Source organism: Octopus bimaculoides, chromosome 13 (assembly GCF_001194135.2).
Source record: "Octopus bimaculoides isolate UCB-OBI-ISO-001 chromosome 13, ASM119413v2, whole genome shotgun sequence".
Lineage (NCBI taxonomy): Eukaryota > Metazoa > Mollusca > Cephalopoda > Octopoda > Octopodidae > Octopus > Octopus bimaculoides.
This window is the reverse complement of record NC_068993.1, coordinates 29,371,251-29,390,675: the sequence shown is the minus strand read 5'-3', so window position 1 is coordinate 29,390,675 and position 19,425 is coordinate 29,371,251. Positions and strand designations below refer to the sequence as shown.

The 19,425-nt window shown below is 37.4% G+C and overlaps 1 protein-coding gene across 1 annotated transcript in view; it reads right to left on the bottom strand.

The window, feature by feature from the left end:
- The window catches only part of LOC106870161 (uncharacterized), a 299,949-nt gene that overhangs the window by 271,842 nt on the left and 8,682 nt on the right, over positions 1-19,425 (bottom strand). Inside the window, exons 2-3 of the mRNA XM_052972248.1 lie at positions 12,040-12,293; positions 222-471 (exon numbers count right to left, since the gene is read on the bottom strand). Coding sequence (XP_052828208.1) covers positions 222-471; positions 12,040-12,293 — 504 coding nt within the window. The remainder of the gene's footprint in view (positions 1-221; positions 472-12,039; positions 12,294-19,425) is intronic.

Below are 19,425 nucleotides of genomic sequence, written 5' to 3'. Positions count from 1 at the left end.
TATATATATACACACACACATGCATATTTAAATACATGCATCCATGAGGTTCTATCTTAAAATTATATATAGAAATGTGTGTATACTCACATACACACGTTCAGAATTGAGTTTATGCATTCCAAGTGATTTATGAATTTCATTCTCCAAGTTCCATGAAAGAAATAAACAAAATATCAAAAGAGGTAAAAGGAAGCAAGTAATAACAAGTAATTGCATACCTTCATCTTGTATAGTTTCTGAACGTTGTTCAAGTTCTTTGACAGTAGTAATTAATTCTTGCAGAGAATTATCCAGCATGTTCCTGTCAAACATATAATTGAGATTCTTTAATATTGAATTATTTCCTTGACACAAGTCATGAAGGGTTATAGAAAGAGTGAAGATGAAGAGATTAGTCACTTGAACAACTTCAGCTGGGTTGAAAGTAACCCAGTGAATTAAAACTGGTAAGTAGAACTGTGTAAAATCCTATTAGAGGAATTTTTCCTATTGTTGGGTAATAGGCTCAATATGTCATATAGTTTGACACCACCACTTTGACCTTTAATGGTGTTCATTTCATTGTGAATACTCAGGTCAGCTTCCTCCCTTGTTTTCATCTGCCACAAAAGTCTTGGAAAGGTCTTTGGACAATGAGCACTACTCTTCTCCTTTGTCTAAACTATTAAAAGGAAAAAAAATAAATAAATAAATCACTGATCCCTATTATATAATTGACACTTGACCTCTTGAGGAATACAAAATATAGTCACTTCTAGAATATGATTTGAACTGTGAATCATGCACATTGCCATAATATAAACCCTGATTTGTGATTTGTTTATATTATTTCCTAAGATTAATCACTTAGTCAATTAGAGGCTGTTCTTATAGCTGAGAGTCATGTCAACCCTAACTGAGCAAATCTATGATCAAATATAGTGCAGTTGTGACCATTGTGTCCTTCTATCAAGCATTGCATATGAATGTGTCTCTCTTTTCAAACAGTACAGTGCAATTTGAATTAGATTTTACCGCTTTTTATTTTTTGATAGGTCAAGCAATAATGCAGAGACTACTTTTGGCTAATGGATGTGAGGTGGGGTTTGTAATATTTCTTTTTACCAACCACTGAGGGATAATGTGAATTTCATCCTAGCAGAATTTGATCTCAGAATAAGAGGTACAAGAAGAGAAAGTCCCCCCAAAACCATAGTAATCAGTACTATCCCAACAACCTGAGTGCATGTTCAGAAATGTGTCAACATGCTTACTTTACAGATTATGTCTAATGCAGATGCTTGTGTATAAAGCCACAGAAAACAGTAGATGGTATTGAATGGCCTATATAAGAGAATGCATTTCACTTGAGTATATACAGTACATGCATTCTTTTATGTCTAGAAATAACATTAATTCAACATTTTTATTACACACTTGGTAACGCAAAAGTAGATAAACCCACAATAACAGATAAATAAAAAGGATTATTATGGAAAAAGCTATATCATAGTACCTGTGAATTCTGGAGAAGTTTAACATCTTAATAGCAACAGATATTTCTGAGGAAAAAAGCTGAAGCTACATGCCCTTATTGAAAAAATACCTCTTTAGAGTATTTCAAACTCATACAGATTTAGATAACATTCAATCAAAAGTAACATTTGCTATAATGGCCACAAGCATCTACTGCATAAACCCTCAAAGTAATTCTCTTAGGAGTAAAAGAAAAATGTAGTTTCCCTCTGTAATATAAATCTGAATAAACAAGCATCACACCATATGGCCTAGTATAGTAAATGAAAACAATGTATGGACCAACATGTAGTGATTTTTATTACAATCCAATCTGCCATTCAGTTTCCTTATCACCTGTAAAACCATATTGAATGAGTAATTCATAATTGTAGTGAAGTGAATTACCAGCTCTGTACAGATACATTCTACGACATGTATTGAATACTTTTTCTTTAATTTATTTTAAAATGCATATATGCAGAAGGCTAGGAGAAAGTAAAGCAAGTATTCTTCACTGGATGCATGAGCTTCAGAATACAAATAAGCTAAAACAAAAAAGAGGAATCAGGTGTAGTATGCATGAGAGAAGGCCGTGCTGGTATAGGAATATGATGTGTATGGAGAAAGATTACTGCATAAGGATGTTAAACATTCCAAGTTTGAGGAATGTGTGATTGAAGAAGACGTGTTATAAAGTGGTGAAGACTGATTTGACGATGCTGCATCTCACTGAGATGATGAAAAAACAACTGTATAGATTGCTGATATGCTGTGCTGCAGATCTGACAACACATCCAAGCAAAATGAAAGACTGATGAATGTGAGTGTGAATGTGTGTGTGTGTGTGCATATGCGTGTGCATGGGCATGTGTGCATGTATGTATGTCATGATTCTACTTAGGCATACAACCTTCCTTTCACTTGGAAAAAGATACCTTTGCCAACAGGAGCTGTAGCTCTCTGAACTTTCTCATCCTATTCTTGTTCTAGCAATTACACTTTCAGTACATACTCCTCCACTGCAGTGTGCAAGAGAGTGTGTGCACAAGTTTGGTCATGGATGAGAACAGTTGCATGGAGAAATTCTGGTCACTTAAAGTAGATGGAACATGTGGAAGAGGACAACCCAAGAAGATAGAGGATGAAGTATTGAAGACCAATCACAAAATGCTGAGTCTTACAAAGGAGATGACAAAGGACCGAGAGATCTGGTACCTTGTTGTACTCAAGAAGACTCGCCTACCATCGCAGAATTGATATCCTAAAACCACCTTGGCAATGCTCATCCACGAGGAACTCTACTCTGTTGGCCTTCTCCCCAACCCCCATTTCTTCCCCTAACACCCATCACTTTCTCTATTATCTGAGAGCAGAATAGGCATACTACATTTCGTGGCTTTCTCAGTTATCTCCCACCCATTACTTTTCTTCTCCACCTACTGTCTCAACCAACCTCATTTTGCACCTTCTCTACCCCCCCCCCCCTGCACTGCTGTCCATCATCAACTCTTTGCTTACCTGCTATCACCCTCAATTCCCTAATATATCTACTACAATACTTTCTCCAAGCCTCTTCTATATTTCTTTCCATCATTTGCTACAATTATTTCATCCTGCCCACTCCACCTATTCTCAGTGCCCCCCCCCCACGTTGTCCCTCAAGGGCATCTACTACCATTGTCTCTCACTATCACTTTCTTTATCTTACTCCCCAATTCACTATATCTTGAGGTATTCTAACTGGGGCATTCATGTATCTACTCTACAGCAAGACACCCTTCTATGCCTTAAATCTCTCAAATGGCACCAAGCCACATCCCCTTACTACTACTCCCCCACCCTCCCCAGTTGAGAGAAGAGTTATGCAAAGTACTTGGTGACTCCTGTCAAACCATCCAATCTGTCAGTATGAAAATGGACATTAAATGATGATAATAATGACATATATAGAAAATAAATGCAAATATACATGCATATTTTTATATAAACATATACACACACACACACATACATACATACATATAAATATCTATATACAGATGTATACGAGCATATGAATATAAACATATAGCCAGTTGCTAAAGAAAAAAACCAAACACTTCTATTAGATTAAATCTGCCAAAGTAATCATTAAAAGTAATTTGAATGAATCATATATAGGATGTTCCATACAGAGCGCTGAATTTGAATTGGGTGACACTTTTGTGTTTTGAAGTTTGAAGGCATGTTTTTATCATGTTTGCTACTTCTCTTCACTCTGATTAACAGTTTTTGTCTGTTTTTCAGAAGAGTGTGCAGTGTGTCATGGAGCAGTTTACAACTGAGCATCCTGCTTACTTCATTATACTGAATTTTGCATAAAAATCTCCATATGCATGCATACAAAATTCAACTTATGCAGCATCTTCAGTCACCTGACCATGGGAGGTGGAGGAAGTTTACTAACTGGGTTGTGGAGAGACTTGCAGCTGATGAAAATTTTGCAAAGAAAATCATCTTCAGTAACAAGGCCCATTTCCACTTAAGTGGATTTGTCAATAAACTGGCACAGGAACCAGTCAGGCAGCACTGGAATCGGCCACACCCAAATGATGCTTTTTATGAGTCACCAACATAGATGTCAGTCAGATGGCATTGGCATCGGCCATGCTCAAATGGTTCTTTTTATGTGCTACTGGCATGGGTGCCAGTCAGATGGCATGAGTGCCAGTCAGACAGCACTGGCATCGGTCATGCTCAAAAGATGCTTTTTATGTCACCAGCACAGGTGCCAGTCAGGTGGCACTGATATTGGCCATGCTCAAATGGTGCTTTTTACATGTCACTGGTATGGGTGCCAGTTAGGTGGCAGTGGAATCAGCTATGACTACAATTTCACTTGGTTCAACAGGTCTCACAAGCACAGCATCTTGCCTAACGATTGAAGGGTGCTTTTAAACGGGCCAATTATGCGACACTGGCATCAGCCATGATTATGATTTCACTTGGCTTGATGGATCTTATGATCTGTAATACTAACTTCAGGAAACCTGCCAGTCACCTGTTCGCCTACCAGTCTCATAGGTACACTAGTCAGATTGACTCCATTCTTGCCAGGAAACAACAAAAATGGCTGCTTATAAATGCCAGTGACATGTAAAAGCACCCACTACACTCTCGGAGTGCTTGGCATTAGGAAGAACATCCAGCTGTAGAAACCTTACCAAATCAGATTGGTGCATGGTGCAGCCTCCCGGCTTGCCAGTTCTCAGTCAAACCATCCAATCCATGCCAGCATGGAAAGTGAATGTTAAACAACAATGATGATGATGACATCCTGCAGTTATTTAGATGGCTAGAAGTAATGCCGTTACATTGGCAGTTAGTAGTTGTAGTGTTATTAACTGTACAGCTTCATTCGCCACAGTTAAACTGTGCTATATATTCAGCAATACTTGGCATAATAAAGTAAACCAGTTTAATCATGTGTGTATTGAAAATTTTATGATACAAGCTGGATTTAGGTGAGTGTTTGTCTAAAACAGTGGTTATCTAATGTTTTTGGACTGCTGCCCCTTTGGCACCCATGCCACATTCTTAGTAACCCCACCACTCACCACAACAAACATAGACCTATTGCAAATTCAAAACAACTTTTTCACAAATAAAACCTAATTAACACATTATTTTGTTGTTTTTACAATATAAAAGACTAAATTTACATTTCACCTGTAACTATATTGTTTTCATATTCCTAATGCAGTAGCTGTACATTGTGCAGGGATATCAACTTCCTGACATTTGGCCAAAAGGAACTAAAAAGTAATCTAAATTCCCCACATTCAATAACTTTTAGTCTGTTTCTTTGCTTAGAAACAATCTGGGCACTGCACTGAAGCTCTACTCTAAAATATAAGAATTTGGGAAGGCACTAAAGTACTACCGACAGATATGACATATTATGCCTTCCTTTAACTTTCTGGGAAGTTTCCCAGTTGTGATGAAGCTCTGGAAGAGAAGCTGTAGTGGTCTTGCTAAAGTCCTTTGCATTTCTTTAGAATTGCTGGGAATCCACAAGTGCATGTGGCTGAGTTTGAGCTAATTTCATTAATGGCTGTTGTTACATCAGTTTCCTCTTTATCAATGTTACCAATAATTACCATCTGTATAGAGCTGTAATGCCAAAAACCTCACCAGGCATAGCTATTTGTAAGTGTGTCAATGGAGTCGTGAAAACATTCCTGTAATGCACATTCAGTATTTCACTGATCCTCTAAGGGTCTGCACTCAGTGAACCATTTTTTTCAACAGTGGCCCTAACTTGTACCATACTGAAACAGATACACTTAAAACTTTGTATTACATATCAACATACAATCTGAGAAACATGGAAGCATATAACATCATCCATCAGAACATACCCCTTCTTCTGAATGACCTGCAAGTGAAAAAAGCAATGGAAACACATAGATTTATTAAAAGTAAAAAACAACTGCAATCCCTAAACAGGTTACTTACCAGTGCCAAATTACCCATCAAAAATACAACTCCACTAGTCAAAAAATGCAACCATCCTAACTGTGGGACTTGCATCTACCTCTTGGAGGACTCAACATATAAATTTAAGCCAAGTCAAATTTTCACCATAAAATATCACTTCACCTATGCATCAAAGAACTTAAACCTATGTCCTCAAATGTGGTGGGTGTGATGGAGACATAAGTGAAACTACTTTGACCTTGAGGGACAGACTGACGATACACAGGCAACAAATCTGGGACCCCATGATCAAGAAAATTCCCATAAGCAAACACAAATAATTTGATGAAAACAAAAGCAAAAATCTTGTTATGCAAACTTACGAAAATCATAGATACGGAAGACTTATTAGCTGGGGTAGTTGAGTTGCAAAAACAGCAACAACTCAAGGAACAACAAGGATTGCAGCAGCAAATGTTACAACTAATGAAGTTGATAACCAAGCTGGAGAATACATTTTCACCTGACCATGTAGCAAATTCCATAAGTGAATTCAAATATGACACAAAGAAGGAGTGACCATTGAGGCTTACTTTCAAAGATTTGAATAAATTTTTGAAAAAGAATGTCAAGATTGCATGGACAGAATGAAAACACATCTCGTTTTAAGAAAACTAGCAACAGCAGAGCATGAGAAGTATAGTAACTTCATATTGCCAAAAAAAAGCGTCTGACATAAATTTCACTGACACAGTAGACATTCTGTATAAAATGTTTAGTGAAAAGAGATCACTGTTTAATACTAGATGGAAATGTTTGTTTAAACATAGAAAAGAGCAAAGATGAAGACTTCATTACTTACACGGGTAGAGTCAATGAAGAATGTAAGAGATTTAGGCTGGATATGCTTACTCCAGATTCTTTCAAATGTTTGATTTTTTTCACAAGAATTGACAAATAAAAGGGACGCAGAAATCTGAAGGAAAATTCTAGCAAAACTGGAAATGAACCAGGATTTGACATTGCAGAAACTGTCAGAAGAGTGTGACATGATATGAAAATTAAGGTGTGTCATGGAAGAAATTCAATGGAAAGACCAGTGCAAAAAAGTCGGAAGACAAATAAAGTGTTGCAGGGAAAACAGAAAAAATATCAGGATGTATGGCATGCAGTTGGATGCACCTAAAAAAAGATTGTCCGTATAAAAAAGCAAAGTGTTTTCACTGCAGGTTTACAGGACATAAAATCACACTGCAAAACTAGAATGATAGGAAAATGGAACAAACAAGATGAAATAAATAATTTGTTAGCACGAAAAGTTGTGACAACAACAAACAGAAAATTTGTGAATGTGAGAATTGAAACCACTAGTGACAGAATGAAGTTAGACATAGGAAGTGACATCACAATCATAAATGAGAAAACATAGGAACAAATAGGTAAACTAAAATTATGTAGTCCAAACAAATTAGCATATGATGTTACGGGGAGAAAATCATATTTTACGGGCAAACACATTTGTAATATAATGTTCAAAGGTTGAACCAAAAAAGTGAATGTTTATGTGTTGAAAAAATCCATGAACTTATTTGGCACTGAATGTATGGAGAAATTCAATTTATGGGATACACCCATAAGCATTTTGTGCAATAATGTAAAAGGAGCAGTCAAACAAGGTCAATGAACTTTTAAAAAGTTGAGGTATGCTGATGCTCTACCTAGTATTATTCCAAGAAATAATGAATCACTGGAGGACACCGTAATAGCAATGGTAAGAGCAGAAACAAAAAAAGTGATGCGGAACATCATGCGTGAACTACCAGTAATTTTGGAAGAAATAAAAAGAAATGCGAGAAATGACAGATTTATTAATGAGATAAAAAGAAAACTGTGGTCAACAAAAGGAAATAAAGAAAGGTCTGATGCAAAGAACCACCAAGATGTGAGCATGTACTCTATAAGTGATGGTGTACGCTTAGAGGGTGGTCATACCATACACATTACAGAAGAGAATGCTAAAAAAGTACCACGTGGGACACCCAGACATCTCTAGAATGAAAGTGCTGATGTTAAGTTTTGTATACTGGCCAAGCATGGACAAGGAAGTTGAAGACCTGGTGAAAGGCTGCAGAGGATGTGTGCTGGCAGCGAAACTACTTACTACAAAATGTGAACCCTGGCCAGAAGTGAAAATACCATGGTCCCGATTGCATATTAATTTTGCAGGCCCAGTAATTGGATATTGTTACTTAATAGTAGTGGACAGCTACACAAAATGGCTTGAGGTCACGAGGTGTAAATGACCAACCTCATATACAGTAATAAACTTCTTACATGAACTGTTCACAAGATTTGGTGTAATGGATATAATTGTCTTTTAGGATGGAATACAGTTTGTATACTGTGAGTTTAAAAAGTTTCTGTGAGATGTTCACATCAGAACATAAAACTGTAGCAAGGCATAAAAAGTCAGCATCATTTTGAACGAGATCTCACTGGTAGCCATTGCCATGTGCGAGACAAGAACAAGATCTCGCCTGCAACCATTTGCCATGTGCAAGACAACAACGAGATTCTCACCGACAACCAGTATTTAAGCAAGAAACCAACAACATTTACTCTCTCATTTCTTCTCACGCTTACGCAAGAAACACTCCGTAGCCAGCAGCTCACAGCGGACTCTTGTCCCACTCTGATTCCACCTGCTTATCTCCAAAGGTAATGAACCTCATGTGTACAGAGTTAAAACAAACCATGCACCGAGTGTGAACCACACAAACGAGAATGTGAAATTCTTCGTGTTCCAGATCCCTGAAACTACAAAACTAATTATAATGGCAGAAAACCTTCCATTCCATCATAAAATGGTGACCCAGATCAAAAAAAGGATGCCTCACTCAAAAGGATGCTTCATCTAAACTACAAAATGGCAGTCTTTGCTTGCATTCTCAACTAAAAATCAATGGCCCGATGTCAGAATATCTTCTCTCGTTCAAGTGAACCTTTAGAATTCATGTCCTTCACCTCAAACTTGTACCTTGCAGAGCATGCATTTTTCTTACACGTATTCTTCTTACACAGTATTCTTTCAAATAATCTCCTTTTGAAGTAATTCGCCCACAATGTCAACGGTCAACGTTTGATACCAGTAAATACACCAAATGCAGCAATGGGAGGACACTTCAAGCAGGCTGGCCATCAACTTCCAGCCATTGTTCCCGTCTACCACCATGTTCAGATGCCTCACATGTTGAAACAGAAAATTACCAGTTCACCCACCACTTTCTGACGCTTTCTTAAACAAAAAAAAACAAATAATAATAATTTTTTTCAGCAGACTACAATACAGGTTTGGCAACTAAAAAAAATTTTTTCTTTGCTGCACACAGTACACAAAAAAAAAATCAATATCTTGTTCGGAAATTTTTTTTTTTGCGCACACGTTACTATACTAACAACACTTTTGTCAGTTCTTTGGTCCTTTCCTTTTCTTTCCTCTGTACAAAATGAGTCTTCCCAGCTTACCCGCATACTCTGGTGATGTCACACTTTGGTTTGCTCAATTGGATGCATATTTTTCCGCCCATGCTGTACCTCACCAACAGCAGCTAAACCTTTTGTACTGTAGGATGCCTTCACCTCTTGCACGCTCAGCGAAAGATCTCATCACTGACCCACATCTGGACATGACTTACACGTCTGTCAAATCTGAGGTTCTCCGTTGGAACACACAATCCACAGAGAATTAATTCCAGACACTGATGCTGGATGAACACCTGGGAGATAGGGCACCATCTGAGTTTCTTCATTATTTGCAAGAACTCAGCAACACTCCACTTGAGTACAATTCTCTGCTTAGGAAGTTTTTCTCTCATCTACTGCCAAATGTCCAATTGATACTGACCATAATGGTCGACTCCAATTCGCTTGATCAGATAGCCTTTTAGGCAACATTTGTATGAAAAAACATAAAGAAACGGATTTGTTATTTCGTCTATTTTAATTTCTAAGGATATAGTAGATAAAAAAAACAACATTTGTAATAACATCATCTTTACATGACCAATATTTCTAAAGATACCTGTTGCTGCAAAAGCTAGCTTGTACACAGATGGTTTTGTAATTTAGCAGTTGTCTTATACTACAGATATGAGATAAGTTCATGAAATTTTTTACAAATTTTGTCTTTGTCTTATTTAAAGGTCATCTTATTCATGGAAATAAACAATATATATATAGCTAAGGAATACGGCATCCATAGTGTTTTGTTGTTCACCATTTTGCCAGCTATAAGGATATGACTTCTACCCCCTATAAATTAGCTCCCATCAGCTTCCCTACTTCATATTTGCGATCCCTGCCTCATGAAGTGGAAGTATGAAGAGAAAATGCTCAGATAAGCAACTCTTATTTGTCTGACATCGCACATCTAATCCTCATTTTATAGTGCTCATTATAGTTATTATTATTCATTAAGTTATCTATTTACCTACACAGTTTCGTTTATCACATGCTATATATTATTGTAAAGTTAAAAAATCCAATGTTCAATTCTCTCTCTCTCTCTTTATAGTGTTCATTATAATGATTATTATTATTATTGTTCATTTATTTATCTATTTAGTCACAAAGTTTCATTTACTCCACGCTGTATGTTATAGTAAAGTTAAGAAATGCAAATGTTCAATTCTGTTTCACTTTATAGCACCCATTATAATAATAATTACACTAGGCAACAAAATTTTGCTACTATTAGGCAAAATGGTGCTCATAGGTAATTTGGGAGTGCTGATTCCAAATCTATAATCATTTTTGCTCTAGCATGTCATATTTTTGTGCTATCATTATTATACTGCTATCAAACTTTTCCCAAGCAGTTTTCTCTACTGGGCTTAATTTTTTTGAAAATGCTCATCACAAATTAGCATGCGAATTTCTGGTCCATTAAAAACACCAGCTTTAATCTTAGCTTCACTCTTGCTAGAAACAAATTTGGATCAAGAAATTAATTTTTTGTAACTAAACACTTTCAAACTTTGAACACTGGTAGAATGTGTCATATAAAACATCCTTTACTCTCAGTGCTGTTGAGAAAAGTTTCTATTTTCAAAGTTATTTCGTGTTAAAGGTGTTGTATTTCAGTAATTTCAACCAATCAATGATGTGTATTCAGCTGAATAAAATTATGGCTGTTGTTTGTCAACAACACCGGAAGTTGTTGTTGACAAACAACAGCAGTAATTTTATTCAGCTGAATACACGTCATTGATTGGTTGAAATTACCGAAACACGACAACTTTAACATGAAATAACTTTTCTCAACAACACTAAGAGTAAAAGATGTTTTATATGATATATTCTACCAGTGTCTGAAGTTTGAAAGTGTTTAGTTACAAAAAATTAATTTCTCGATCTGCTGTTGAAAGTTTTCACTGAGATATTTGAATCCTTCACCATCTTCATTCATGGCCTTAACAAAATTCTTAAACAAGCCAGGTTTAATGTGTAAGCGAGGAAGGTAAATTTTCTGAGGGTCAATTAAATGGATATATTTAACGTTGTATCTCCTTGAAATGAAATCACTTCTCTTTGGCCACTCTTTTTGATCATAGTGATGCTTGTCATCTCTGCTGTTCCAAAGGCACAAAAAGCACTGATGCTTTGTATACCCCATTTGCAACCCAAGAAGCAAACCAATAACTTTCAAGTCCCTGCATATATTCCACTTGTGTTCAGAATATTTAATCAAGTGAAAAATGTTATCCATTGATTCCTAAGTTTCCTTTAATCCTACAGCATGTGCTGTGGTATTGAAGATTTTTGATTGCCATTATGCAGCAAGACAGCTTTTAGGCTTGATTTGCTGGAATCTATGAAGAGTCTCCATTCTTCAGGATTATGGCCACACCCCATCTCACGTAGGAGTCCTTCAACATCACAACAAAAACAAATACCGTCTTTCTCCATAAAAAATTCATGAAATTCTGTATGCTATTTTTGAAAATACAAGCATTTTTACACCATCGTGTAAAAGATTCCATTGTTTTGACTTTTTTTTTTTGTTAAACCCAAGTCTCTAACTAAATCATTTAACTCAAGTTGACTTAGTAAACGAGGAACTTTTTCCGAAGATCCTGGTCCATCACAGTAAACTGCTGTATCACTTGGTATGCCTTCAGTTGAAGTAGATGCAGTACTTTCTTCACTTAAACTATCTTTATCAAAAGATGAAGGAAGTTCTGGAATCGGAATATTTTTAGCAGCATGAGCAACTGGTTTTAAAGCTAAAGAGCAATCTGGATAAACAATCCTGGATTTGTTCTTCTTGGAGAAACCTGTGATGTTAGTTAAGCGGAAATAACAGTCAGTATAGTGGTTTGTTGGTTTGCACCATATATTATTGGTACTGCAAATGGCATACTTTTCCATTTACCATTCAGCCATTGGGTTAGTGCTATGTAGCAGTTTTTGCAACAAATATGAGGCACCCACAGTTTATCTAGTCCCCAATTTTGCACCCAAAGTAAAGCTTGTAAGCATTTAAAAATTCCTTTGTAAGCCTATTTCTCTGATCTTTTGGCATAAATTTTCTACACACGTAACAAAAGCTGTCTGGGTGATTAGCACAAACTTTTCTGCTCATCATAAATACATACAGTAATAAACTAAATCAACACTCAAGGAAGCCTATCAGTAAACTAAATTATAAAATTAATCAACTGTAAATGTTACTGTAAAACATCCAAATATATTTCTCAAAAAAAATCATTGAAATTATTATAGAATGTACTGAAGCTATGGCTGTCATGAAATAATTTTTTCCATCTCTAAGTTTCAAACATTGATCACTTTAATAAATAACTAAACTTATTAGTAAACTACTTTCCATATAACCTGGCTCTCTTATTTGATGTACTTTGTTTTAACAGCACTAGCAGTTATCAAGAAAAGGGTGTCTGAGTGGCTTACTATAACCTAATATCAATAGCCTATTGTGAGGAGAACTTTACTATAATTACAGCGATAACAAAGTAAAATAAATTCTCATCTTGTGTGGCAATTTAACAGATAGCCTACATTTCCCTCTATCAGCACTTATTTTTGTTTCAGGGATAAGTATATGTATGAAAATTGAAAGCAAATAGCCTACTACTTTGTCAATATTATCAATTGGTTGGAAAATCTGATGCTGTGAATAAATCTAAAAAACTACACGTCCTATATGAAAACTGATGTCAGATTCGGATTCAGCTCCTCTAAAATTACCCTAAATCAGCTGAAAAAGTTTAAATAGCATGACAAAAAATTTTGTTGTTGCCCTGTGTTATTCAATTAGTTATCTATTTAGCCACAAAATTTCATTTATTCTGATGCCTAACTCCGTTACAATTGGAGACCCCGACTCAAAACGAATTACTGCCTTTTGATTCTACATGTTCTAAACCCATCATGTACATTTAATGAGCCAAACTAAAGAACCACACTCTCCATTTCAACAGTCGCTATACTCAAAGAAAAGAATGACAGCTTTCATCAGCACCAATATGCACCCTTATCAACTTAATGTGCAGTCTCAATCTAACTACGTGCTGTCCACTGACAATCATCCCGCAGTCAACTTCTACCTGGCTACTACTCAAGTTCCATGAAATGCACTCCACTACAATGCATTCCATTATGACACACAAAGAGCTCGCTGACCATGGAATCCCATAAATGTAGCATTCCGACAGCCATCTGCCCAGAAACTAACTAGATAAAAATATGGAAGCTTGCACATGCAACCTTTTCAGCACACACACACCTTTTGTCTTGTCCTAACATACAGACTCTGCATTATCCACATACTTTTGTTCATATGTTAGTATTATATAGACTCTCAACAACACTTTTTCTTTACATGCACATCTTTTATCACCTTTCAGCAATAAACTTTTAAGAAAGGACACTATTTCTACTTTTATTTATTCATTTCTGTACTGTTCATTCCTTTTGATGCACCACACAATATTCATACACACATATATGCATGCTGACTCCATCACATTCATGCACCACATGCACCTTAATATTGTGCTTCAACTGTCTTGTTTCCATCATGTCTGTGCCTGCTCAGCTTTTTACTTGATTTAATGCATATCGGATGTCTCATGCTCTCTGCACCCTTGTTCTAGACACAACTTACCTTTGTAAGACTACAGGTTGGTCATGTATACATAGAGAAAGTTGTCTGTCTCTCGCAATGCGCCAGCATGCCACACTGTCATACTTGCTTATCTCAGCAAATACCCATGACAACAGAAAAACCTTCCATGCATTTCACAATGCACTCCAGCAAGAACATTTTTGCTGATATCATGGATTGAGACTGTAGACACTTACTCGTCTCAGTCACAGACTACACATTATGTCCTTGCGCACATGCTCACTCATGCTGCCTCAGTCACAGACTGCACACTGCACACACAAAGTGGCACTGATATTCAGACTCATTTGAATAGATATCTGTCCTGTATACATGCCTAGGATTGTCTCTCTTGATATACACAAGTACTTAAGCTTAGATTAGTGCTGCAACATGGAATAGCAACCATTATCTCAGCCTATGCCTCTCAGCCAGGGCTACTGGATGAACACAAAGACTAATTTTATGACAACCCTCTTGTGGACTACCTTGTTGATGAATGACAGGGATCTTCTCTTTGTGGCTGGCGACTTCAATGGGCATGTTGGACAACATCTGAGGAGCTTCCATGGTGTGCATGGTGTAAACGGATTTGGTTCCTGTAATTAGGAGGGAACCAGGCTGCTGGAGTTCTGTGATGCAAATGATCTTACGATCTCTAATAGTAACTTCAGGAAACCTGTCAGTCACCTGTTCACCTACTAGTCTGGTGGACACACTAGTCAGATTGACTACATTCTTGCCAAGAAATGAGAAAGATGGCTCCTTATAGATACCAAAACTTTTCCAGGTGAAGCATGCACCCCACAACATAGGTTAGCTGTTAGTGACTTCAGAATCAGGGATAAATGGCTGCCCAGAAGATGACCAGTGTGGAAAAGAAAGGTCTGGAAGCTTAAGGATCCTCTGAATGAACAGAAATTTAGAGGCATATTACTTGAAGCTTTTGATGAAAAAGAGGAGGATACAACATCACATGAAGTGGAGGACAACTGGAAATTCCTATGGAACAACTTGTTGAAGGCTACTGACCAGATCTGTAGATGGTGCAAAGTCTCCTGTCAACCTAGGGTGACATGGTGATAGAACAATGTAGTTGACAGGGCCATTAGGGAAAAGAAACAGGCCTGGAAGGACAGGAAGTGAGGTGGTAGCAGGGAACTATATCAGATAGCCAAAAGAAAAGCTAGGAGACAAGTTTACTTAGCCAGAGGGGAAGCAGAAAAGAGATTTGGCAATGTTCTGCATCATGAGGACCAGAGACTTGGCTTTTGTTGATATGGAGAAAGCTTTTGACAGGGTCCTCCGATTCCTTATCTGGTGGTGAATGCAGAAACTAGGGATAGATTAGTGGTTGGTGAGAGCTGTACAAGCAATGTACAAGGATGCTGTCAGTAAGGTGAGGGCTGGTAACTATAGTGAAGAATTCAGGGTAGAAGTAAGTGCTCACCAAGGATCAGTCCTTATCCCCCTCTTGTTCATCATAGTCCTCCAGGCTACCAGAACTAGAGAAGAAATTTCAGGCATGGAAGTAAGGTTTAGAATCAAAGGGCCTTATTGTTAACCTAGCAAAATCCAAAGTCTTAGTAAGTAGGAAGGGGACAAATCACAAGTCCCTTCAGATAGATAGCTCTGCTCAATCTGTAGAAAAGGCATAGGTAGAAACTCCATTAGATGTACCCAGTGTAAGCTATGGACACATAAGAGGTGCAGCAATATTAAACAAAGGTTAACAGAGAAGATAGCTTTTGTGTGTGGAAGATACAATAAACACCAAATATGTACAGAAAATAAATTTCATCACATGCCAGAGGGGTAAGCTAGGAGTGGTTGATAGCTTTCATTACCTAGGTGATCAAGTCAGTAATGGTGGTGGATGCTATGATAGCATTACTGCTGGAATAACAATGGGCTGGGTAATGTTCAGAGAGCTCCTACTTCCGCTGGTGACAAAGGGCCTCTCACTCAGAGTGAAAGGCAGACTGTATGATGCCTGTGTGTGAACAGCCATTCTACACGGCAGTGAAACATGGGCTGTGGCTGCAGAAGACATGTTTAGGCTTGAAAGAAATGAAGCTAGTATGTTCCACAGGATGGGAAATATCAGTGTGCATGCACAACAGAATGTAAGCGTCCTGAGAGAAAAGTTGAACCTAAGAAGCATCAGATGTGATGTGCAAGAGAGATGACTGTACTGCTATGAGCATGTGCTGTGTATGAATGAGGACAGCTGTGTGAAGAAGTGTCACAGTGGAGGGAACAGTGGAGGGAACCTGTGGAAAAGGTAGACCCAGGAAGACATGGGATAAGGTAGTATAGTACAATCTTCGAATGTTGGGCCTCAGAGAGGCAATGACAAGCAATCAAAATCTTTGGAGATATGCCATGCTAGAGAAGAACCATCAAGCCAAGTGAGATCATAGTCGTGGTTGATGTCAGTGTTGCTTATCTGGCCTGTTAAAAACACTCTTCAATCGTTGGGCAATATGCTGTGCTTGTGAAGCCTTGTTGAGCTGAGTGAAATCACAGCCATGGCTGATGCCAGAGCCATCTGACTGGCACCTATGCCAGTAGCATGTAAAACCCACCATTCAAGCGCTGGGTCTCATGGAGACATTAATGTCAAGCCAAGTGAGATTGTAGTTGTGGCCAATGCCAGTGTTGTGTAACTGACCTGTTGAAAGCAACTTTCAATCATTAAGTGATATGCTGTGCTTGTGAAGATCTGTCAAACTAAGTGAAATTGTAGTCGTGGCTAATGCCAGTTCCGTCTGACTGGCACCCATGCTGGTGGCATGTAAAAGGCACCATTCAACCATTGGGCCTCATGAGGGTAGTGACAGGTGACTAAGACCGTTCACAATACACTATGCTTGTGTAGATCTGTCAAGCCAAATGAGACCGTAGACATGGCTGATGCCGGTGTCAGGTTATTGGCACCCATACCAGTGGCCTGCAAAAAACACCCAGAGTGGTTGGCATTAGGAAGGGCATCTAGCTGCAGGAACCTTACAAATCAGATCTAAACCTGGTTGTAGCCCCTGGCTTACAAGTTTTCTGTCAAATCGTCCAACCCATGCCAGCATGGAAACTGGACGTTAAATGATGACAAAGATGATGATGATATATATATATCTATATATCATCAAATAAGCCTAACAATAGATGTCCTTTGGTTCCACCCAATTTTCGGTTTGCATGTCTCAACTAGGATAGTTGGAAAATTTTTTGCTGCTTTAGACAAGTGTTTTCCTAAATCTAATCGATATCATGCTATTTTTAATCAACACATTCTGAAGGTATCCTACGCCAACTCTGCTAACTTAGAGCAGCTTATGCATCACATAAACAATAGCAAAATGCAGCAAAGTTTCAATAACCCACCTACTGGATCTAGCAAACATTTGCATCTAAATACCAATCAAAGAGATGTAAACCACATTGATAAACACCAACTATGACCAATTTGTAGTAGTAGAAATACTCATGATACAGCTAGCACAGTAACAACATCGGTTAGTGGAAGCAGGACTGCCTTATATACAAATGAATATGATAAATGCTCATGCAGAGATAAATCAGAGTGTCTTTTGAAGAATCTCTGTATGAGTAAAAATCTTGTATATAAATGTACTGTGCAAACAAGAGGAGGGCTCTATGTTTACATTGGGAAGACAGCTGATTAATTTTAGAATCGCTATCATAACCATGTTGCCAGCTTTAAGACAAAAAAATAAGAGACATTCAACATCTTTGGCAGATTTTGTATGGTGACTGAAGGAGGATAAAATGAAGTACAGCATTAATTAGTCCATAGTAAGGTATGCAAAACCATACAATATATTTTCCAGGAAAGGCCGTCTCTGCTCCAAGGAATCCCTGTCTATTCTGTGGACTAATGAGAATATACTTAATAGAATTTCTGAATGACTCTCGAGATGCCTACATGCATATAAATGTACTTTCACACAATGCAGTGAGAATGAATTTTGAGTAACTGATAACTTAATTTAATTTACTTTAAGGTATGGATGACTTAAGTTTGCTTTTAACTTCCCCATTCTTATAAACACCAAGTAAATAACTGACTCACTTTGTGATCATGAGTCCACCAAACCTTATGTGTGCATATGCTCACATTTTTACAGATGCTTGTATGAACCCGAGGGCATTCATACATTCATATCTGTTAACGATTATTTCAAATACTTTTCTCACTGGATTGTGTGTTCATATCTCTTTTTATCATTTGCAATTTTATTTTTGATCTTCTGTATAAATGAAAATATTTCTTCCATCTGGCTGTTTTTCTCTCTACAAAAGAGCAAGTTACATTGCAGAACAGCCATTTCAATGAGTTCTGTTTATTTATTTACTACCCGATGAGACACATCTGCACCGCCAATGCTGAGTGTCCCACCTAAGAGGAACCGATGCTAGATATGTCAAAACAATTGTCATAATTAATAAATTCTTATATATTCCATCTTCTGTCTTTCATTTGCTATATATATATATATATATATATATATATATATATATCAAAATAAGCAACAAGGATATCCAGAGGTAATGCAGTACGATTGTTTCATGCAACTCCATTTAATTGAACAAGGCAATTATTACATCAATTTAAAATGCAGACCAATCCTCAGCTGCACAAACATAGAATTTAATTAAATTAAAACAGATGGGCACATTAATATAATAATACCTAAAATCTCCAAGTTAAGGAGATAGACAGAGAACATGCTGTCTCCACTCCAGCATAAAAGTTACTAAGTTATCAAGAAGATATACATTGTTAAAGACTCTGACTGTCACTGATTTTTTTATTTTTATGGGGTCAGTTTTAATTTATAGACTAGTTTATCAAATCCTTGTATATCTAAGGCTGAGAGAACAAAGGGTGGAATCTAAGGGAGCAGACAGAAATCATAGTTGGTATAATCATAAAAATCAAAATTTATTAGAAGCAATATCATGAGGTTTGGTAAAGGAAAACTTAAAACAAGATGTTAGCTGACAACTAAGGGGGTCACCCACTAGCAGACCATTGATAATGAATCTAAATTTTTGCTATCATCATCATCGTTTAACATCCGCTTTCCATGCTAGCATGGGTTGGACGATTTGACTGAGGACTGGTGAACCAGATGGCTACACCAGGCTCCAATCTGATTTGGCAGAGTTTCTACAGCTGGATGCCCTTCCTAATGCCAACCACTCTGAGAGTGTCGTGGGTGCTTTTACGTGCCACCGGCATGAAGGCCAGTCAGGTG